Source organism: Ixodes scapularis, unplaced genomic scaffold, assembly GCF_016920785.2.
Source record: "Ixodes scapularis isolate PalLabHiFi unplaced genomic scaffold, ASM1692078v2 PGA_scaffold9__187_contigs__length_104089568, whole genome shotgun sequence".
Classification (NCBI taxonomy): Eukaryota; Metazoa; Arthropoda; class Arachnida; order Ixodida; family Ixodidae; genus Ixodes; species Ixodes scapularis.
Genome location: NW_024609884.1, coordinates 45,920,408 through 45,944,421, shown reverse-complemented (window position 1 = coordinate 45,944,421; position 24,014 = coordinate 45,920,408). Strand labels below are relative to the sequence as shown.

The window sequence follows — 24,014 nt, the reverse complement described above, 5'->3', positions numbered from 1 at the left end:
TTCAATGATATATATGCATGCCAACTTTCAGCTAGGTATCTCAATAAATAAAAAAAAACATATTTAAGTACCCTAGTCCCACCGGGGACACTACCCCGGAAAAAACTTTTTTTTTTGCAAAAAAAGCTGATTTTGAAAAATGCCATATTTACATCCATCAACATCTAGAGAGTTTAATTTGTTTGCACAGCATAGCTATTTTTTTATAAATTATTTTCAGTCCACAGATGCTAAAGGAAAGGTAGAGGTTCGAGCACTTTGAGCACGTTTTTCTCCGCTGCACTTTTTGGCATAAATTTCACTTTAGGAAAACTATTGTTTCATAACGGGACAAAAGGAAAGGCTCACTCATTGTTTTTCTCAAGTGGAATTTGAAGGGCAATGCAGCTGTGGCATTTTCTTTTTTTAATTTGTGGATGTCTTTTATAAAAGATGTTAAGATTTTGTCGACAACATAAAAGGCAAGAAATGTATTTGATTTTTCAGTGTAAAATTAGCATAAAATAAATGACATTTTTGAAGTTGCACTCTTCAGGCAATCTGCTGCATACCTAGTGAAGAAAAATGTTGGGTATTACATTAGTTTTCTAATGATAGTTTTCCTAAACAATGTCAGTATGTTTGTGATAAAAACCACTATAATTGATTTCACAATTCATGTACACAGATGAAACTTTCCACTGTATTCTGCCTTGCAACTGCCAGTATAATATATACTCTATATTTCATTCATAATAAGCCTAGGGTTCAAAAGTTTACCCTTTTAGGTAGTGTCCTCCGTTAAAGGGATGCTGAAGCAAAACGGATGACCGTATTTTTCAAAAAAAAAAAAAAGGAGGCGCATCTGACAGGTATGTTCACATCTTGTTTCTCCGAGAAGGAGTGGGAACGGCCTCGCATCTTCTCCGCCTCGCCACCTTGAGGGGGCAAAGTGAAGAGAGGAAGAAACGAGATAGCTTGACGTCACGCGCCTCATCGGCCTTGTTCAATCTCAACCTTTTTTTTCCAAAAATTTGGCCGTTGCTTCGAGATATTGCCTTACGAGTAGTGTTGTGGGGATCGTAGCGTCCCACCTACAGCTCCTGCATTATTTCCTAATTCCAAATTTCAGTTCACCATCCCTTCAAGGCAAAAACCGGATGACGTGCATCTCCTCACACACAGGAACACGGTTACTTACCTCTGCCTCACAGATGCCACCAAATCACTTCCTGCGAGATTCAGTCCCATGAGGAAAGTGTCCGAGTCATGGCCATTGTTGGAAGACGTCTCATCACTCGAGCTCCCATTTTCTCCGCTTAGAAAACAGCTCCACCTGGGGTGAAATTCCCCTTATTAAGAGTTGCACAACCAGAGTCATTGGCAGCAAATATGTTGGTCAAGGCAACAGAGTACCCAGACAGATCACAGGTTCAATTCTTGTGGCTGGCACCACACGCAATAGTTGCCACAATAAAAATTGGAGCGTTTTAGTAGTGCCAAATGATTCAAGTTACCGTCATTCAAAAGGTTACAAGGTTGTAATATTATCTACTTTATATTTATGATCCTTTATACTGCTAATCCCGTTTGGGGTCCGAGAAAAACGCTTGCCGTCATTGTGACAGGGCCTGCACAATTTGAATAGGGAGCAGAGGTGGGCTCCGAGGCCCTCCACTACATCTCGTCGGCCTAGAAGGACAGCCCAATAGTGTGGACTTGTCTGCGACACATACCCTTGCCTGTCACCAGAAGACCAGAATCCACCAGATAAGCAGTCACTCTGACTAGACGGCAGTGCTGAGCAGAAGCCCCGCTGGTCAAAATGGGCCGAGCTGCTCCACACCAAATGGTCCATCTCAAAGGCACTAGGGAGAAAAACAAAGAGGCAATCATCAGCCATTACCTTCTAGCCAGAAAAAACCAACACGACAGTGGGTGATACTGCTATGTCAATCGTAGCCCCTTACTGGAGTGAAAGGTCAGGGGCCCACTCAGGCTGGCCAAGTCATGGTGTGAAAACGTGAAAACATGGTTTGTAGAGTGTAGTATCTATTTGTATCTTTTTGTGCAAGGTCGCACATGCACCAGATAAAAGCTTATGACCAAGTAACTTTCCTGGGATCTCAACTGCAGGGTATTAGTTGAAAACTGTTTCCTTGAAAACCGCTGAATTTTTCACTACGAAGTCGGGCATTATATTTGCCTTTCTACGAAGTAGATGGCCATTTGTTTCCAAAGCTCCAAATAAAGCAGAACCTCCTTGACATGTTTTTCAGGTGGCCGGGATAAAAGAACATATACGGGGAAACATAGCAACTGATAACAATCTTTGTGTGTGTGTGTATGTGAGGGGGGGGGGGTACAGAGGGCGCTATAGATGAGATAGGAAGCAACTTTCACACTACAATTTATCGACTTATAGCACAGAATTTTACAGCAATGGAGAACTATTATAGTTATTCAAATAGATGTTGGCACTTTTTATTGTTAGTTTTCTTTAAAATTAAGACTGGCAGGGCAACAAAATGTTAAGCCTTCCTCTGCACATTCCTATAAGAGCTTACGGGGCTGGTGTTCGTGAATGTAACAGCTGGAAAATTGTGCTAATTGGGAATGTATAAACAAAGTCCCACTGCACAATAGTAACTTACTTTATTGTATTTTAGGTTCACACAGCACAAGTTATTAAAGCAGGCAGACATGCCTGTATTGCTGTTTTTGCAGTACTTTTTTTAAAGCTTCTTTATATAAAATTGCATCGAGTTCAGGCATCCCTTTTGTGCAAATTCTCCACCTGAAGCAAGCACTTATAAATCTTGCGTCACCTAAGGTCCATGATGGAGTTCAGAATCATGCTATCAAATTGTGAAAATGCCACTTCCCTGAAGTTTGCACATTAACAAATCAAAAACTAAATTGTTTTTTTTTTTGTTTTTAGAGAACATTTATAAAATATACTGTTGCCTAAAAATTTAATTTTTAGGGAACATTTTATGGATGCAGTACTCCACTTATCACAAGGTTTCATCCCATTTTTTTTCTGCACCAGTGAGCATCCTTGCCCACCTCCCAATAACACAACTTAAGTTTAGTGGAGTGAGAGCAATAGATCAAATATTGCGTCTGTCATGCAAAGCTCCGCAGCTCCTCACTAAATTCGCTTGGTTCTCGGACTACAAAACTTCCAAGCTTCTACTGCCACTGTTGTCGTTGGCACATGCATCGAGCAGGCATCAACATGAAACTAGTGTGAGCAGTCTCTCAGAGGAATATCTCTGTATACTTGTGCATGTGGCAATATACATATCAGTGATGCAAGTGGCATCTGATTTTTTGTAGCAGGTTCTGTAGTAGGCAAAATATTGGTTTGGAGCAGCCGCTGACACTTTTAGAGCAGATGCCAACATATGTCAGCACATCATTTGAAAATGAAAAAAGTATTTGCATCAATCAATAAATTAGTTTATCTCTGTTGATGATTTAAGTTTACTTTTAAATATTACTTCTACATATTTTATAAAAAGAATATGTCGGACGCAGAAAGAACACACAACCTTTTTAGAAATAAGGGCCAGGTCAAAGTACCCACTTATACTCATTTACAATAAGTATTAAAAAATGGTAAAAACATTAGACATAGCTCCACACTTCAGTTCAGGTAAATCCCTCCTCTCCCTTCCCCTCTTACACTCAGTAGTTCATTTAGCCTGTAAGTATAATTTTTGCAAATTTCCAGCAAAAACCAGCATATCTGCTAAACTATGTCTATCAATAAAAATATGTACCCCCCCCACCCAACTTTTATGAACCTGCTAAGCTCAAGATTCAAATATCAAAAAATGCGAAAACAACCACCTGCAAATATAAAAACATACACTGGTGCTTTGAAAGTGACACTGTGCTTTACCGGCATCGAAACCAGAGCTGAGTAAAAGTCCACTCCACTAGACTGCTGCACGGGAAGTACCTCGACTAACGTATTTATTTAAATATAGACCCGCATTTTTCCCATTTCTCAACACAACCTTTTTAGAATTGGAGGTCAACCTACAGTCCAGATCAAAGAAGGTCATAATAGTACTCGGCATTATTTCCGAGCCATCACCACTAACCGAGACATTCCCCCCATGCCAGCCGCCACTCCAGTGCAAAGCGGTGAAACTCGACGTGTGCACGCTGATGTAAGGCACTGATGTTTGATGTTAGCGGCGCAAGTGCCAAGGTACAGCCTGACTGTAGCCATGGCACGGAGGCATATGGCAGGCACAATATTCGAGTGATCTCATCAGGAGTAAAATACCCCGGTTCTGTACTACCACGGTAACTGCCATCCCAATATTTTGCAAAATTTCTTTGCGACATTTAGCTTCTGACATCGCCGACATTGTTTGAAGAGTCAAACAATGGCGGGGCCAGCGCAGTTGACGAGCAATTTCTATACGGTGTACAATTGTGTCTGCTTGTGCGTGTGTATCTTCTAAATGTGCCCACATGCTCTAGTTTCCCCCAACCACAACCAATGACGATGTGCGCTTGGCTGCTTCGTCATGCACGTTCCCTGCGTTTTCTATGAGGCCGCTTGATTGGTGCGTCCCGTCCCTGCTTGCATTCTGATGTGCCAAAGACGAATTGCAGAGCACTTGCTCCCCATATGCTTGGTTTCACTTTAAGTCATGGAGCTGATGCTACAAGCCAAAGGACCAATTAAACAGCAATAAAGCGCGAAACACGTGCGCGTCAAAACTGTCCGATCTGACGTGCGAACTGTCGGAACGACGTTCGGGGGCGAGGGTTTTCGTAGCACCAGAGAGCGTCGAAAACCCTCGTTTCCGAAAGTTGTTCCGGCAGTTCACACGTCGGATCGGATAGTTTTGACGCACATGTGTTTCGCGCTCAAAAGTGTGACATCAAGGCATGTGTCATCATTCTGTATGCGTTCTAGCTTTCATCGGCTGGATCAATTAAGCACAGCGAATGCCCCGTGACTTTCGCTTTTGATATGCGTGTTCATAGTTGCATGCCTTGGAGCTTTCGACTGTGCTCCGACCTAAGATGAAAACAAAGATGTTGCAAACTAGACATTTTCACCATTTTTCTTTCTTTTTCTGAATATTAGGACTAAGCAATAATAAAATATTTGTATTATTATTGTTTAAGCCTCCCTCGGTACAGGTGTGGCACAATTCTTAACACAAATAATATCTTGACGCAAGATGTAGCAGACTTTTATGGTGCAATTTGGCACAATATAGAGCCACCTTGCAGAGCACGGTGGCTCTGCAAGGATGACGGCCACAAACCCGTTCCTGTTTTTCATGCAGGTGCTGACCACATTTTCGCTTGGTCATCTTACGGAGGACCATCGATATTCTGCCTTTCGTGACGAACGCTTTACTGTGATAGACGCCCCAACAGCGAAGCTGCTGCCGACGTCGTACCATGGACTGGATACTTCTGTGCAACTACGTTTCCTCGGCTATCTTCACAAATCGTCAACGGCATCGACGGATGCATCAACGGCACTGGATCGTATAAAGGCGATTCCCCGGGAACATACGCTTCGTGGGCACGGTGGCTCTGCAAGGATGACGGCCACAAACCCGTTCCTGTTTTTCATGCAGGTAAGAGGGGGTCACACATCTTCGATTAGAAGTGACGACGTTTGCTTAGTCCTGCTGCCGTGCCCACGGAGCCAACTTGCTGTTTTGTGCACTGTTTTCAAACTGTTGAAAAAGCTTCTTATGCTCTGCGGAGACGTTGAGAGCAACCCCGGCCCTATTACCCTTGAGGATGTAATGATTAAGCTGAACGCAATAGGTAGCGAGCTCAATGAAATCAAAACAAACCAACAAACCACGTCGATTAGGTTAGACAATATTGAAGCCAGCCTCAAAGAGCTAGGAATGATGCAAAAAAAACTTGATACTTGCGTCGCGAATGTACAGGCTCTGGAAACCAGTCTAAACGACCTCAAACTCAAGTATGACGACTTAGATAACCGTAGTCGTAGGAACAACTTAATAATTTATGGAATTGAAGAATCTGGACGCAATGACAGCAGCACTCTTGAAGCAAGGGTAATGAAAGAAATAATAGAAGATCGCTTGCAGCTACAACCTGTACCTATCGAAAGAATTCACCGCATCGGTAAATTCTCGCTTGAAAAGCCCCGCCCCGTCATCTTGAAACTTTTAGATTTTCGAGACAAAATGAAAATCCTACGAAACTGTCAGAAGCTTAAAGGATCCAAATTCTCGATAAACGAAGACTTTTCGAAAAACGTACAAGAAGTCAGAAAAAAGATGCTAGAGCGAACGAAACCAAACAAAACGTCCGGAGATAAGGTCACTCTACGCTTCGACAAAGTGAAAATAAATGACCAAATGTACGCATGGGATGGAAACAAAAACGACATCACTCCCCTGCCTGGAAGCAGTACCCACAAATGACGGCGTACGAGGGATGATACTAAAAAGTCTGCAATAAAAATACTAAACGTTAACGCAAGAAGCCTGTTGAACAAATTGGAAAAGCTTGAAGCCATAACCATGACTCACGATCCAGATGTTTTGATAGTGACGGAAACCTGGCTTTCGTCGCATATTCAAGATAACGAGCTTGATATACCCAACTACTTAGTAATAAGAAAAGATCGACAGTCACGCGGCGGTGGGATAGCTATCTTGTACAAAACGTGTTTTAAAGCCACGCCGATGCCGGACGTGACGGGCATTGAGTCATTGTGGTGTAGACTTTGGTTTAGTGATTTTACCCTGTACGTTGGTGCTGCTTACAGGCCCCCAAACGAAACTGCTGATTTTTTTGACATTCTGTATAAGTACATGCAATCGAACGTTCAGCCAAATGATAAAATAATACTGGCGGGCGATTTCAACCTGCCTGAAATTACTTGGCCCGAACCTCAAGACCCCTTAGCATGCCTTGACGGAACAAATCCTATGTGCGATATTTGCTTTAGTTATGAGTTGACCCAGATTGTGTCAGACTTTAAGCGTACACAGGCTTCCTCGCAGAGTGTCCTGGACCTGATATTCGTGAGCGGCTACTTTCTAAAAGAACTAGACGTGAACATCGTTGACGGAATATCTGACCATGACATTGTGGTAGCCTCGCTTAGACTAGATACGGTGCCAAAAAATACAAGCAAAGTTATTCAAGTTTTAGACTTAAATCGTGCTAATGATGTAGCCATCCTGGATTGTTTCGATTTTCACTTTGACCCTTTTTATGAACTTTCCCTACGATCAGATAGTTCCACAAATGACCTTTGGAATTCCTTCAAGTCAATAATTTCCCATTGTATGAATACCTATATTCCAACTAAAATCAAAAGAACCGCTAAGCGAAATCCTTGGATAACGCGTGAAATTATTCATACTAAGCGAAAAATTAACAGACTCCAAAAACAAACAAAGATTACGAAAAATGCATCGAAGAAAGAACAAATCACGAACTTAACTAAAGAACTCGGGAGCAAAATAAAGTGCGCTAAAAAAAAGTTTTACAACGAAACTCTTTATTCCTTCATCAGAACAGCCCCAGATAAATTTTGGAGGTATATAAATCCGCGCGCAAAAGGAAAAAACGATACAGAAATCGCCAATAGCCCGGACAAGGCAAACAACTTCAATGATTATTTCCTTTCAGTTTTTACACGCGACAACGGCGTTATGCCACCCTACATGAATATGCAATTACAAGATACCGTGGGCAACATAACAATATCTGAGGCCGGCATACTCTGTCTTCTTCTTAATCTTGACCCTAAAAAAAGTGCCGGGCCAGAAAATATTACAAACGCATTTCTGATAAGGTACGCAGAATGGGTGTCAAAATACTTATCACTAATATATAGGAAATCGCTGCAAGAATCAAAAATTCCACCCGACTGGAAGCAAGCTAAAGTTATCCCAATTCATAAATCGGGCAGTAGAGAGAGCATTTCAAATTATAGACCCATTTCACTTACATCAACATGTTGCAAATTATTGGAACATGTTATTCTAAAGCATATCACTGCTTTCGTCGAAGAAAACAACGTTTTAGGTGTATGCCAGCACGGTTTTCGATCCGGATTGTCAACCATCACCCAGTTAAGGGGGGACATGGGTCCTTGGAGCCAAAAATGTCCTAAAACTGTATTCTTTTGAAAATGGCGATGGCTGTTATTCTTCTGAATTCATCAGGCTTCTATTTCATGGATGAATATGTGGGCAATAAATCAACAAATAATGTCTATGCGGGCTGAATGTGAGTTGAAGTTGACTCTAAAACATTGCTTTCACAAGACACAATTTTCGGACTTGTGAAAAGTTTGCAGGAGAGATATCTCAGCAACCAGAGCAGATAGAATTATAACCTTTCCTGAAATGTGTAGCTAAATGTGTGAAGCATACAATGTTGAGAGCAGATTTTCTAATAAAAGTCGAGAAAATTTTTTATTTGATCTTTTGTTTTATTATTTGTTAGCCATGCATTGAGCACTGAACTTCAATATGTGTTAAAATCATTAATAGTGTGTTTATCTTAAAAGTACTTCCAACATTGTATGCTCTACACTTTCTAGTATCTAGCCATGTGTTACAAAGGATATTTTGTTGAGTAGTTTTTTTCGTATCGTTCCTCCAAACGAAGGCAGGCAAGTTTTAATTACCTTGAGGACAATTCTCCTGACTGAGAAAACAACCAGATATATGAAATCAGCACAAAAAGCTGAACAAGCTTATGCAGTTTCAATGGGTTTGGTCACAGATTAAGAAAAAAAGCTCCAAGACCAGTGTTCCCCCTTAATTGAAAGCGTGCACGACTTTTCCTCGGTTATAAATCGAAGAAGCCAAGTGGATGTCATTTTTCTAGACCTGTCAAAAGCGTTTGACAGAGTCTCCCACAACAAACTAATTTTCAAGTTAACGAAAATCCTAGGCGACGGACAAGTTGTAAATTGGATTATAGACTACCTCTCTGGACGATCTCAATTCGTGAAAATTAACGGAAATAGCTCAGCTAATAAGGCCGTGTGTTCAGGAGTACCTCAAGGTTCAGTACTCTCCCCCCTCCTCTTCCTGCTCTATATTAATGATATAACTGATAACATCGACATTAACGTTAGACTCTTTGCTGACGATTGCATAATATATTCTGAAATAACAAATTCTTCGGACCACTTAAGAATACAAAGCGCGCTAGACAAGATCTCAGACTGGTGTAAAGAATGGCAGATGCTTATTAATACAGACAAAACAGTAGCCATGTCCATAAGTAGGAAAAAAAACGTATTTAATCATTCTTATAAGATCAATGGAAACAATATACAAAACGTTCATGAGTTCAAGTACTTAGGTGTCCTGTTCACAAGTGATCTTGACTGGGGCATGCACATAGACGCAGTGACCAAAAAAGCGCTAACGAAATTATGGTGCATAAGAAGGCGATTAAAATACGCTTCCCGCGATACCAAACTGTTGGCCTACACGACACTTATTCGGCCTGTGCTTGAATATGCCAGCCCTGTTTGGTTCCCCTTCACAAAAACTAACATACAAAAATTAGACAAAGTGCAAAGGCTCGCTGTAAGGTTTATTACTAATAAGTTTGGCATGCGAGATTCACCATCTGAGCTGTGTAGAGTGCTCGGCGTGCAGCCCTTAGAAATAAGAGCTAAGCTCACGAGATTAAAATTAATTTACCAAATAGCCAATAACTTGACTAAAATAGAAAAGTCTAAATACCTTATTCCCCACGATGGAAGAGAAACCCGTTCAAACCATGGGAAATTATTCAGGGAGTTCCAACCTAAAAATAATTGCTTTAAATTTTCATTTTTTCCGCTAGCAGTCCAGGAATGGAACAGTTTGCCCCGACACGTTGTTCACGCTAGCTCGCTGAAACAGTTCATGGATGATGTCGAAGCGCTCATGATGTGAACATACTATGTCTCATCCACTCCGTTTGTTTCATATACTTTTTATCCTCTGTATAACTGTTTTTTCTGCACTATGGTTATGCATCTGTGTTTTTTGTACCACCCTACAAAAATCCTCCTATGAGGATTAGTAGTATCGATAAATAAATAAATAAATAAAATGGCGCAGCACTTCCATCATTGACATATATTCGAACGAGTTAAAAAGGCATAGAGAAAGTGGCAACAATGACGGTTAAAGCGATGTGCTTAAACCTAACAGGGATCCCAGTTAAGCAAGAAGGAATGAAATAGAAAACAAAAAGGGACACACATAACGCAATCCCTAACACAGCTCAATCTCTAGTGCAGAAATGATGCTTCGAGGTAACCTAACCAATACTAAGTGCCCCTTGCATCTAGGAGGGCAACGATGCAAGTATTAGACTACATACACTCGAGCCCCTCGAGTTTGGCGGTGTTGGATAGCATTACCGCAGCTCCATGCAACCAATGCGATTGGATGTGACCCACTGGCAGCATCCGGCGGCCCCAGCCCTCACCTGAGGCCTTGTGCGTTGCTGCTGGTGGGTCTGGGCCAGGTGCGCTTGCCACTGCTCCCCAGCGACTGGGGCCACATGCCAGGGGTCAGGGGAGCCAAGGGGGCCAGCACAGGCTCGTGCCCCAGAGGGGGCCCCGGCGCAGCCGACAGCAGGTTGATCACGTCTTCCAGCTCACCGGCACTGCCCAGCACGCCTAGGGCACACTCAGCTGCATGGTAGATGAGAAAAGAGGGGCTCGCGCCCAACACGACAAGCTCGCAAAAATTGTTGATTAGCTGTCACTGACCAAATTACAAACATCATTTATAATTTGAAAGACAAAAAAAAAAACACGTCCGGCAATGGTACCTACAGCTGTCCAAACTCTGACTGCCCATCCCGCCGCGCAAATCCTACAAACCCAGGACACGTAATTTTTTCCTGCATTGTTTTCGACCGCAAACAATTCAACAAACCCAGAGTGGTCTAGCTTTCCTCAGATCATAGTATGGGGATGCTGGACGGCTGACGCAGCAGCCTCGTGAGCAAACTTAAGGCTTCTTTAGCAACCTGTTTGGCAGACAATCTAGTCAGAGAGCCAACTCACCTCCTTCGGCAACGGCGGGAGCAGCGGCGGCGGTGGCAGGAGCGGCCTCGCTCGGTAACGGTGCGCTAACCATCGGCTTTTCTGGAGAGCGGGGCCACTCGAGGTTTTCACTGCTGGAAACTGTCACCGCAGGCTGATTGTCTGCCCTCGCCTCCGTGGCAGCACTCCCTGCTGGTGGAGGCGCCTGTGCCAGGTAGTCCACGTAGAGCTGGCCTTGCTGGCTGTCCGCAAAGCCAACACTGCTTGGATTGCCCTGCTCCAGAGAATGCATTGCACACCTGTTAAACTCGGTTCTAAGGCCGGTGAAAGTCCCAAGAATTTCTCTGGTTTATTTTCTTTGTACATCCGAGTCGGCAAGATATGGCAATGCATGCTTGGGCCTCCCAATAATCCAAACTCGAAGTATCGAATGAATGCCTATGTGGCTCTCTGCCCTGCTCGTGCATCAATCAGGATTATGGAGAGATTTCCATGTGCCTGCCCCTGCCTTTCCTTACGTGCGTGGGGAGGCGACACTTCAAAAATGTTTCTCAAAAGCAATTATTCTTATAATTGAAGTGGGTATGCCTATTGTAGGAGTAGCATATGTGCAATGTTGAAAAAATTAATATGGACATGATTGCCTTTTGCAATACCTCGTAAAACTTTAGAGGTTAAAGGGACTCTGAACCGAAATTTGGATTTCGTAAAATAAGGCCGCAGAAGCGTTGAACGGGACGCTAAAGACTCCAAAACATCACTCACACATTGATATCTCAAACGGATGGCCATATTTTTGGATAAGAAGGGCGAGATCAAGCGAGGAATGGGGTGTCATGACTCTCCTGGAATAGTCGAGAATGAGGGGAAGCGGCCTTGCTTCGGTTCACCTGCTCGAGGGGACAAAGCGAAGAGCAGAAGGAATGAGAATTTCAATGTCACGTCTCGTCGGTCATGTTCAATCGCGCACTTTCTTTTCCAAATATACGGCTATCTGTTAGGGACATCGCTGTATGAGTGATGTTTTGGGGTTTTGTAGCGTCTTCCTGCCTATCGCTCCAGCCTTTTGTGAGCTCCAAATTTCGGTTTAGCATCCCTTTAAGGGGTCATGCGCCACGGGAAAACTTTTTTTTTTCCTTTTTATTATTTATGATAACTGAATAAAACCTTCCCAATTTATAGCGCTTGATCTCCCTTTTATAAATCTAGGGTTACTTTTGATATAGCTTGTATTTTATGCTCTGGATGCTATGCACATGCAGAAAAAAACATGCTTTTAAGCACACGAGAGGCATGGCAACACAATTAAAAGAGCCTATCGTCTGTTGCAACTCAAGGTAAGGCTAGGGAAAGGAAGGCAGGGGAGGAGGAAGCAGACGGAATACTGGAGGAGAGGAGGAAACCTCCTCCTCTCTTTAGCGTTTTGTCTGCTTCCTCCTCCCCGGCCTTCCTTACCCTCGCCCTACCTTCTTGAGTTGCAACGGACTATAGTAAAATAAGATAATTCGCTCCATTTAAACCACAGAGTGCAATGAACAACAAATAGTGTGCGAGAGCCATTTTATTTTAAAATAACTGAAAAATCACAAAAACACCATTTCAAAGAACCAACAAAAGTTTCTGAAAATTTTCACAAATAGAAAAATTACACATTTGCGTGCGCAAACTGTGAAGACGACACAAAATTACATAAAGAAAACCAGATTCAAATGTTACCGTAGATGTGTAGCAACCATAGGCATAGACTACGGGGGGGGGGGGGGGGGGGGGGGACATCGGGGCTCGTGGAACCGTAAAAAAGATAAGATAATAATGTTCAGTTTCTGCATGGGCATATCTTTCTTGAAACATGGCACTTGTGCATATCTGTAACGTCAAAGCGGTAAAACATTTTAAAGTACAAATAAAAAGTAATGCAAAAGTGACATGCATTACTTTTTATTGGTAATGGTAAAGCATTCCTTTTATTTGTAAGTAATGAGTAACATATTTCGTTACTCTTCGGTAACGCCTAAAACACTGCTTGAACACACACCAAGTTTCACACTATTTAGAGTTTCATAAAGTACAGGAAACAATTTTCCTACATCAATCATTTGCATCTGGCAACCAGACAACCCTGACGGAATTCTGGCGTAACATGCACAGAGGGGTCACACCATCATATCTGTAAACCACATGACTGTACTACTCATATAGTTTAATGGTCTCTCATTCTAGGCTTACTGTAAATGACATCTTTTTCGCAGGCTCAATTTTTTTGCAAATTTTGTAAAGCTTAGATTTCGGAAATACTTTGCGAGCATAAAATATTTTATGATTTGGAGTCATGTGCTATGCATCCATTACCATGAGGTCATATATTTGCGCCATTAATTTTTCGCTATATTTTTCAAGTCGCAAAATTGGGTTTTTGCAAATATTAGACCCCCCACAAAAATGGGTCAAATTTGTTCGAAAGTTTGAGCAAAAGTAGAAAATATTGCAAAACACAGGTGCAGCACAAAACATGTCCACCCATATGTGCCCTGTTCAACCAGTGTGATTTATAACACCCCCCTTTCATGTGGGATCCTACATAGGACAAACAGGACAATGTGTTAATGACTGGTTAAGGGAACAAAATCTTTCTCTGAATTCCACGGTGGGGGGTCACCTACCCTGCATTGTCAAGCGTGTAAGTGTACACCATCTTTACAAGAAAACCTTGATAATTGGCAGATTCCACGAAAAACACACTTGGGAAATTTTTGAAGCTTTAAAGGAGCTGTGCAACAATTTTAACGTTGAAAGAATTGGTATTTTCTGCTTTTGATATTGTTCATTGTGTCACAAATGGCAGAAAACACACCTCCTTTCATCAAAATGTTGTGATTCCACCGCGTAATAGCGAGGCAAAACTTAGAATATTTCCCGACCTGCAGCCGCGAGCGGCGGCCATGAGAAACAAGCGGCGTGACATCAGTGGGGAATCTTGTAGAAAGATACCAAGTTGTGCGAATACCTGCTCGATAAAAGGTAACTTTTCTATAAATCTTGTCGTTCCAACGTATATATAAATGCGTCAAAACCCTGGTATCATCGACAAAACTTTTATTATACGGAGTTTTAGTGGCGCCATCTATCCTAGGTCCACAAAACTGCGAATAGCCGCCAGAAGCCGGAGGGGGACGGGGACAGCGCCGGACGGGTATGGCCGGACCCGGATGAGACTTTCCTCCTTTCACTGTATCTTTCGCGGGGCGCCCGCCAGCAAGTGGTCACGCGGTCGTGAGCGGATGAGTTCTCGCTGCTCGCTGATGGCTCTAAAGAGAGAACTTTTCCGGAACCCCGCGCCTACTCAAGTGACGTCACTGCGCATGTGACCCGGAAGAAGATGTACGAGTTGAGAGGTGGCAAAAACCTGGATCTTTTTCATTTTTTTTTAAATAAAAACTAGGGTATCCAGGCAAAATCTGTTTTCTGTAGTTCACTGCAGAAGTGTCAGGCATCAACTTCCACAATAATTTAAGCAAAGCCCTGAAATTGTTGCACAGCTCCTTTAATATACTCCGCCTAAGTGAGCGTTGTATTAGCAACCCTTCTGTGGCATTAACCGACAAGGAAATCGCCTTTCTGCAATCGTACGAGTGTGGATGATGATGTGTGCCCTCCGTGTGCTGGGGCGCCCCCGTGCCAGTGTGGCCTCGGCCCGAGCTGATTCCACGTTTGCACTTGTCTCTTCTCTCTCCTTTGTTCCTTTCTATTTGTGCGCAATTTTAACCATGTTCTAAAGGCCGAAGCAGCTCAAGCACAGAGAGAGCCAAGTGTGCGAGTGTATGCAAGAGCATGGTCGGAATTGTGCCGGCTGCGGCACTGTGGCACTAGGGCTGGTAGGGAACTGGCAGATATACGCATGCTACATGGAGAAGCGAGGCGGACTACTTCACCAATCTTTCCTACATGCCGGCCTTTCTGAGTGGGTGGATCCGAATGTCCCATGATTAAGTTGAATTTATCTACAAAACCAATGCATTGTTCACAAAACAAATTTAGCAGAAGTACAGTAACACCTAATGGGTTCTAGCTATTCAGATTTTGCTTTTTGCATGCCTTGATCCTTTTCAGGTGTTCTTCATCAACTGACGACACTTCTTGGTTGTGGGATACATAATAAAAAAGTCCTTGCCACTGTCGCCCCATGCCTAAATGGCAGTGGCTTCATTAGAAAACCATAAATGTACAACATTGCACATGCAGTGATGTGACTGGCCTGAGCCAATTTGGAGCACCTTTCGGAGCAGCCAAAACAGTGTTTTGGAGCAACAAAAGTGGCGTTTGGAGCAGCCACGACACTGTTTTGGAGCAGCAAAAGCGGCTTTTGAAGCAGCTATTCTTAGAAAAAGAAAAATATTTGTTTTAAGTGCTGCACAAACAACGGGCACTTTGTGTTGTGAAGGAACTTGCTGCTTGCGTTTTTTTTGCTGAGACATTCCACAAGTGTACAGTGCTGTAGGCACTGCCGAGCAATTCCGAAAAACCGCTTACCACCGTTTTACTGGTTCCCGACGCGCCAGATGTTCGTCAAAAGTAAGCAAAAGTAAAACATGGATTGCAAGCATGGCAGCTGCGTGGCGCCCTTGTCGTGCAATCATGTTCGCATGCATGTGGGGGGAAACTTAGGCAGGAATGCAGTTGCACATGCTTCATCGCGCGAGCGGAGACAACGGCTGCTCGATCTAAACCGAAACCATGCCACTCCGCTTCGTCGCCAACTGATTCCCAAAATTGTATGTAAAAAGTAACTGCCGAGCATACAAGAAAAAACAGTCCAGCGGCGCGTGCTTGCCAGGCCAGCAAAAAAGGTAGAAGCTAAACACACAAAAAAAGAACCTGAGCGCATTGCTGCAAGACATCGCGAGCCAGGGTCAAAAAGTTCTTGGAGCGCTTTGTGCAATGATTGAACTCCAGACAAACAAGCGCGCTGTGCAGGTTCAGCGTGCAGACATTGCCTTCTTTGCTTTAGCTCACTTCTCTTCACAACTTTCTTCCGCGGCAGATTTTTCATGTACCGGGGTACTTTTCGAAAGAAAGCCCACCGAGAGAAACCTAGGTAATCATTAATTCGACACAACAGTCTTTGAGTCAAAGAGGGATTTTTTTAGTAATGTATGATTAAAACAAGAAAAGGAATGTTGATGAACATGCGGCGGCACTTAGTTTCATTTCAGAAAGCGCCACATCTGCAGCAATCTGGGGACGGCAAGAGCCGACGTCGCGCGACCACCGTGACTGCAAGGCAGGGACCAAATATAGTTTTCCCACGGCCGTTACTTTCAGGAGCAAGTGCTTCAGCTCACAAAGTAACCCCTGCCGTGCAAAAACGTGGTTTCGTTTGACAGCATGACGGCATGGCTGGTACCCGGCATGCTAGCGTCAGAGCGTCCGCACACACACGCGTCTATGGTTAAAAAAAAGACGCGAGACGGGACCCACAACACGACGAGAACGCGAGACGGCGGGAAAACCATGCAAGACCGGATGGACAATTGATGCAGGGTACTTTGTGTTGGGCGGCTGCTTGCGCCAGATAACCCACCTATGCTCCATTACGGTACTCAATTTAGTTTCGGTTTTAAAAACGACTGAAATTGTTTTTTTGGCGCAGGTTTGGCGCAGATTACACATATTTTGGTAAAATGTAGCAGGATGTAGCAGAGTTAGCCCCTTGGCGCAGTTGGAGCAGCAATCACATCACTGCACATGCCCCAAGCTAGTATTACCTTGCTTACATTCGAGCTTAAGGACAGCTATTCCTAACTTTCATGGCTCAATGGGGGAAAACTGAAGCCTATCAAAATGGCAGGCACCAATCATTCACAAGCTACGGGATGCGTGTCCTCTATCCACAATATGTTGGCAGTATTGTATATACAAGACTCTTTTTTCAGGCAAAACCCAACTGTATCTCATCTCTGCACCTTAAAAACTCTTTCGTAAAACCTGGTTGAACCAGAATTCTACACTTAAATAAATATATAATGGAGTCTCCCCTTTTTCCACACATTATTTCCACTGGGCAACAAAACAACAAAACAAAAAAAAACACCAGTTTCTACACACTTTGATAAATATGACGGCAATTCGGAAATAGCGGACTTCCCTTATCGAACCAAGTTCTCCAGCACAGACACCGTAGTCTGTTTCAGATTAAGGAAAGCAGGACAAGCTCGCCCCACAAAGCCCTTCACTCTTCCTACCTTAGCAGAGCGAATGCTGAAGAGAGGACGAGAGAGAAGGTGAGTCCACTCTCCTCCTCTCCAGTGTTCACTCTGCTAAAGTGGAAAGAGCGGAGGGCTTTGTGGGAGGAGCTTGTCCCGCTTTTCTTACCTTGCAACAGGCTATGCGCAACTTCATTACCCTATAGATGGCGTGGCGGTAATAGACATATTGCTAAACTACCGAAGCGTCAAGGAGAATGGTGGGAATGTATGTACACGTGCTTGTCTTCTCTGTACAAAAGATTCAAAGTAAATAACCAAAATAAAGTGTTGACAAACGTGCGTGCAAGATGCCATTTGTTTTAGGCATTTGCTTTAGAATGCTGCAGACGCCAGCACGTGAAACTACACTCGCAGCATGCTCCTTGGTGCTTGGGTAATTTAGCTATAAATCTAATCTAAGATGGCGGGCGAGACGGGAATAGATTTTCCAGGAGTTTCCCTGCGCCTGCTTGCCGACGCCAGTCAGTGCACTTAAATTAATTTATTTGGCTACGAATGTGAAGCGGTCAGGGCAGGAGCATATCACAGGTGACGGAGAGGGTGATGTACGTTAGGAAAATTAGCAAGTTGATTTTTAAAAGTTCCGGCTACCTCGCAGAGCTCCCAAAGCTTTGAGGAGGGCAAGTTCGTTTTGGGTACACCACGCCACTGAGTGTAGCAAAAGATTTTGAGGGTGATAAAGATATTGCAGTGTTTGCGCCATGCCTGGCCACCGCACGGGGTGACCGTTAAGCTCCAAAAGAGCAGCGTTCAGACTACTGATGCTCCTGTGTCAGAGGCTCGCAACTCGCTGCACGCCGTCACGGCTTTAGTGCACTGCAACACACGACCAACATGTACCATAGTTATTAATAGGCAGTTTTGGCATAGCGTGAGCGCAGGTTACCATACGGTGTGGCATTGCAACTGGGAGCTCAAGCTGCACCTTTGAAGCATGATTTTCAGCGTGCCAGGTGCGTTGTCGTGCCCATGGTAACCTGTGGTAATGCTATGCTAAAACTGCACATTAATGCCATCGGCGTGATTGGGGGATTGGGCGCAAAGACTTTTCGTAAATCGCACACGAGAGCTTTGCACTATTAACGGGAGATTTTGCAGTCACGTTGAGCAGATTGAGCTGGCAACTGAATCACCTGGAATCCACAGCATACGCGACCTAGGAAAAGTCGCTGATGAAATAAGACATCCCCATCCTTTCGTGCAATGCTGTTGCGAAGCTGAATGCAACAATTCATAAAATATCATGATGCACGAATACGCCAATCAGAACCACGAGGTAATGGCAGCATCAAGGCCGACAGTTCCTGCCACCATTCCCGCTCCTCTGGTTCTTCGTTCGTCCGCAAGGGGGCGAGCAGAGGGCTGGAGTTGCGAATAGTCAACTGCAGAGGACACGCACCTGCTTGGTGCTGGCCCCAACCTTGTGTAACAGGCTTGCAAAATGCTTCTTGATTGTAGCAGTGAGCTCAGCAGACGACTTGGCAGCAGCTGACTTGCTGGCACTCCTCTCTTGAGGCAAGCTCTTGGAGATCTTGCTCAGTGCCTTCCAGGCCGAGTAAGAGAGCTGCACCTGTAGTTCCAGGTAGGACCCCAGGCACGAGCCAACGGCCTGTGGGCAGAACCCAGTCCAGCATCAACTTCTATGCATGCACAACCCAAGCCAAGCAATGTTACTAATCTTAATATGAACTCCCCTGTTCCTAGCTTTAATGTCACTACTCTGCCAGCTCACACGACGGAACTTGCAAGCATGCCACAAGTGCTAGTGTTCACAAATGTCCAAATCTTTCTTTATTTGTTCCTTTGGTTCACAGCAGGTTAGAAGAAAATCTGTTGCACCATACTACCAACTAGGTAAAGCCAGCAACGTGCCATCATACCAAATTCTTTGTTTCCACATGCTACAAGGACTCCAACGAATTACTTTCATAACTAGTGAGAATTACTTCCTCATCCAGCGAGTACTCATAGTTGGGAAAGGGAAAGAGTTGGGAAAGTTTGGAAAGATATGGCAGTGCTCAAAACTACGAGTGCATGCACTCAGCACTGAAGGCTTTTATTTAAAACAAGCATTCCAGCAAAGCAGAAATACACCAAAGCCATGCACATGTGCACCTACATGCACAAGTGCCGCTGCATGCCTCAAATGTTTCACACAGCTATCTTCAAATCTTCTGTAGCAGCTTGTATCCATTCTTGATCTGACCTCAGCAATACTTTGTGACCTCCTAATCTCAATCACCAGTTTCACTAAGAACTATATATATATATATATCTGTGAGGAACTTGCAATGGATGCTTTTAATTATTTGTAAGAGGTGCCAATAAAACAATATTCCACTTTCAGACTCGATTCTCTGCTTGGCTATTTTTTCACAGCTCTCTTTTCACAAAAAATTCCCACGTCTTACAATAGGCGCTTCAACAAATTACCCAAGTGCAAAGGAGTATGCAGAGAGAAGAGTTACATGCGCTGCATTTGTGGGCATGTCTTGTGGTAACTGTTCTAAACCAAAATCTTAACAAATGGCATTTTTAATGTGCATTCGTTAATGGGGCATTTACTTTGAATCTTTTATGTCAATGAGGACAGTGCATGTGGTGTGTGTACCTAGATTCCCAGCATTCTACTTGGTACTAGGTTAACTTGGCAAAAGGTCTAGAGTAATTTAGCAGGTTGATCGAGGGGCCACATACAAAAGTGCTACAAGTCCAAAAGTGGAACTTCCACGGAACTTCACTCAGCCTCTATTAATTCTTTGTCTGTGGGTCAAAGTGAACATTTTAATTCATATTTGCAAGAGTGCATCTCTGGAATATTATGTTGGCAAAAGCAAAGTGTATTATTTCCACCTGAGAGGACAATATGCCGAATATAACCGGTCTACTTCTACTGCCACTTTAAGCAACCCCCTCATCTGGAAAATAAGCACGCTACGCCAATCTTGCACCATAGTGTGCTCCAGTGGATGAGCTAACCGCCCGCACGAGTACCTGGATGCTCTCAGTCAGGGCTGCCGACTCATCGCCCGGGCCTTCTCCTTCCAGCTTGGTGAGCACATCCTGGAGTGTCATGAGTGTCTCCGTCTTGACTGCTGCACTGGCCGCAGCAGTGGCCCGCCCCAAGTCTTCCCAGGCCACCAGGAAAAGGGCTGCCACCTCACGGTACACTGGCACATTGTGGAACACCCGCACCAGGCTCTTTGCCAGCACACTGCTGGAGCTACAGAAGCAGTTCAGGGCCTGAAGGAACGGGGGGGGGGAATTCGGCCAGTTGGACATCAGGCAATTTCACTAAACACACATGCAGACGGTCCAGTGCACACTTGCAGTGCATTCATCTTTCTCTGCACAATCATGAAACATTTGCCACGGTCCTTGACAAACCAGCTTTTGTTAACATGATTAAGAAGCCTACAGCATGTCTGATGCCTTGTGACCGTTGTGTGGCAATGCACGAGATACCTATTTCTTGTGGGCAACCTTTTTTTTTCGTGTAAACACACTCGAAATCCAGACTAATGAGTACCAAACTCTAACCGGACATGCTGCTGATGGCTACTTGGAGGTATTTACGGTACGGTTCAAAGTTCTCCTACACTGGGCTACTGGTGTGTTTGGCATATGTACTGATCACCTACCAGGTGGCAAAATGTATAGACCTTTTCATCCTCCTCCGCATGGGCGCTGCCATCTTGGAATCACGTGACGCGGCAGCCATTAGGTTGCTTCAACTTGCTCCTCCGCTCTCCCCTCCGCACCTTGACGGATGCGTTGTATCCGTGTTTTTCGTTGCGTTTCACCGCGCTTTCTGGCCTTGCTTCGGAAACTGTAGTCCGATATGTCTACTCGACGACTAAAGCATCACGAGAATTTAAAGGTTCTTATGTTAACTGTGGTTTGTTTAGTAATAGTAACGGAAGATTCCCAGTAAGAAGCGCGTATATTTATACCGTGCATTTAGGATCGGTAGGCGTCAAGAATAGTCAGCGCAAGGAGACTATCGTTATTATCTGAAAGTATCGTTCTTTGTATTCATAATATATCGAAAACAGTTGCTTTTGATTATGTGACGAAACTCGCGGAGGAGATGGACAACGAATGTTTAACTTGTATTTTATCTGACGCTAGAAGTAATGGTACGTCAACATCCGGCGAATTGTTTGTTCATAATATCACACCTACATGTCGATGAGGTTCTCAATTTTTTTTTGCGACATGAATATTCGGTTGGTCGGTTTACTTATGAAGTTTAAGAAATTGTATACCGTGCTCGCTTCCATTTCGACAGTCATTTAAGTGATTTATTGATTATATTTAGATAACCCGTGTCATCCACTCAATTTATTTTAACACAAAAGTTGGGACTTCCCGCGTAAGAAACGGCCACAGACACTTAACGGTAGCGAGTTTTAGAATAGCGGGCACAAAGAAATAACGCCATTTCTATTTGCAAATCCAAAACGCGGTTTGGGTTCAGCGCATGCTCAATAACTACGAACGCTTTTTTTTTTTTTTTGCGTACGCGGTTTTAGTTTTTGTGCCTATCTAAAATACGCAATATTTTACGCAAAAAAAAAGAGCCGTTTGCATAACAATTTTTTTAGTCCAGGATTGTCGATGGTGCACAGAGGTTTACTTTTGGTGGCTGGCGACGCCTAAATTTAGAGAGCGAATCTGTTCAAAAAAATTAATATTTGTTCACATAGGTTCGTAAAGTGGTGCCTAGCGCTAGAATTCAGCCAAACTATCCGAGGCATTTCTCTTCCTGAGCCCTTTAATTTTATTTGGCCACTTTAACGGAAGACAAATGCCAGATTTAATTTGACGGGCCCGTTACTTATATCTTGAGTAAGCAAATGTTCATATAAAAATAATTTATTTTCTAGGGCCAATATCGCGAAATGCTGCTTATGAGTACTTTAGCAGGGTTGACAATTTAAGAAACTTCCTACTCAGCATGTCAAAGCATGCTCGAGTACTGAATTAAAAAAAAAATAGGCCGAGACGATACTACTCCTTTATACCATTTATCTGCGTCATTACACGAAAATTTTTATTCTGCGAAGTTCACTGAAGGTTGGGTGCCCACGAAACCGAACAGTGAGTAGTAAACTCGGGAGTTCATCTGTTCTGGCCGATTGAGCACATTGCTGATCAAGCTGTCGATATGCTTATTTACATTCACAAGTTAGTCTCTTCATTATATTGTTTTTCTGGAAACTGGTGTCATCGGGTACGGCTGTATACGATGGTAATTTCCCCTGTACACCAGTCAGGCGTTTCGCAACCGACCATAATCAGCTACATCAAAGGAGTGGGTAAACGAAAAGCCCACAATTTACGCTAAGATACATCTCGTAGTCCTCAAGGTGACTCAATACCATTGTTTCATTTGTTGTGTGCTACAAGGAAACTAATCGAATCACAAAATTAAGCAAAAACAACGTAAAACAGCAACACAGCCGCGTTCACGTTGAAACCGAAACCAACCAAAGTGAAGCAACCTGATGGCGCCGATTGTGTCAGCGCCCTCTATCCACCGGTGAGGCAACTAATAAAATGAAAAGGTCTATAAAACTTGTGATAGTGCCTTTGTACCACATGCCATAAGTGATGTAAACGGCGCGAGGCGAGATCAGAATGCATTGTTTTACTTCATAACAGTGTACTATTTTCGGCATTTCCAGTTTGAGGGCTTTTTGTACGAACATGGGCATCCATCGTACGTGCATGTGTGCATTAAATGCAGAATGGAAGCTTTTCTTTTTTTTTTTTTTTCCATGGTTATTCAGGTAGCGTGCACGAGCAACCAATACCCTCGGAAGGAGACTATATCATCCAGATTGCTTTTCACAGGCGTCTAGTATCACGTCTTGCATTAAGTGTACTATTTACTATTGTTGCTACGTGACACCATCCTAGGTAAGCGTAGTCGAGCAAAGCTTGGAACGGTCTGAAGTCCGCTTGGTAGTTTTTCTTACCTGTATATAGGCTGAGCAGTGATCGAGGAAGCTGCATACTTCGTTCATGAAGGCTGACCTGCTAAACGCATGGTCTGGAAAAGCGATACCCTCCGTGCTTGCTTGATGGCCATGTGACGAGCCCAAGTGATTGACGGACCCGGTCTTGTGCGATCCAAAATTGAAATGGCGCCTTATATTCGCCATGACTGCATTGGCAGCCCCTTGGCTCGACTAGTCTGTGATAACGTCGTTCGTCCGGGGTCTCTGCTGCATTGCTACGAAATCCAAACAAAAAGAAAGTCGTTCACTCGTCATCCACTTCACTGAGCGCTTTGAAGTCGACGTTTACTGCCAAACGTAGTCTCAAACTCGGTACCGTTAGTTGCGATCTTGTATCGATGTGTTTATAAGCGATCACTCGCACAACAAACAAAAATGATGAGATTCGCCAGAGAGACAAGCAAGTAAACTTACTTCCTATGACTCATCCACTAGCGCCGCCAAATGTTCATCGAAGCCGAATGGCCGATACCAGCCGATGCCGTTGCCGATAAACTTACGACCTTTCGATCGGAGCAGCTAAGTGACGTTGTGTCGCAGTTTATAACAAACTATAATTATTATTGCCTTTTCGCGGACGTAACTGCGAAACTATACTAAAGTTAATCGAAGCTACAAAATCATAAATCACCCTTAGGCTTAACGAAATGGCTATGCGCAGCGCCGAGAGAAAGGGAACTCATAGAAGTGGAG

General features: G+C 43.7%; 1 protein-coding gene across 2 annotated transcripts in view; it reads right to left on the bottom strand.

The window, feature by feature from the left end:
• Positions 1–23,986, bottom strand: part of LOC8043054 — a 39,839-nt gene extending 15,853 nt beyond the window's left edge. Inside the window, exons 1-8 of one of the 2 annotated variants that reach the window (XM_029988354.3) lie at positions 23,736–23,986; positions 23,280–23,536; positions 20,290–20,538; positions 18,695–18,904; positions 11,054–11,306; positions 10,468–10,675; positions 1,716–1,847; positions 1,181–1,315 (exon numbers count right to left, since the gene is read on the bottom strand). In XM_029988354.3, the coding sequence (XP_029844214.1) occupies positions 1,181–1,315; positions 1,716–1,847; positions 10,468–10,675; positions 11,054–11,306; positions 18,695–18,904; positions 20,290–20,538; positions 23,280–23,465 (1,373 nt within the window). In that variant the 5' untranslated portion in view covers positions 23,466–23,536; positions 23,736–23,986. Of the gene's footprint in view, positions 1–1,180; positions 1,316–1,715; positions 1,848–10,467; positions 10,676–11,053; positions 11,307–18,694; positions 18,905–20,289; positions 20,539–23,279 lie in introns of both variants that reach the window. The other variant, XM_040504345.1, reaches the window with a different exon arrangement.
• Positions 23,987–24,014: the final 28 nt, after the last annotated feature.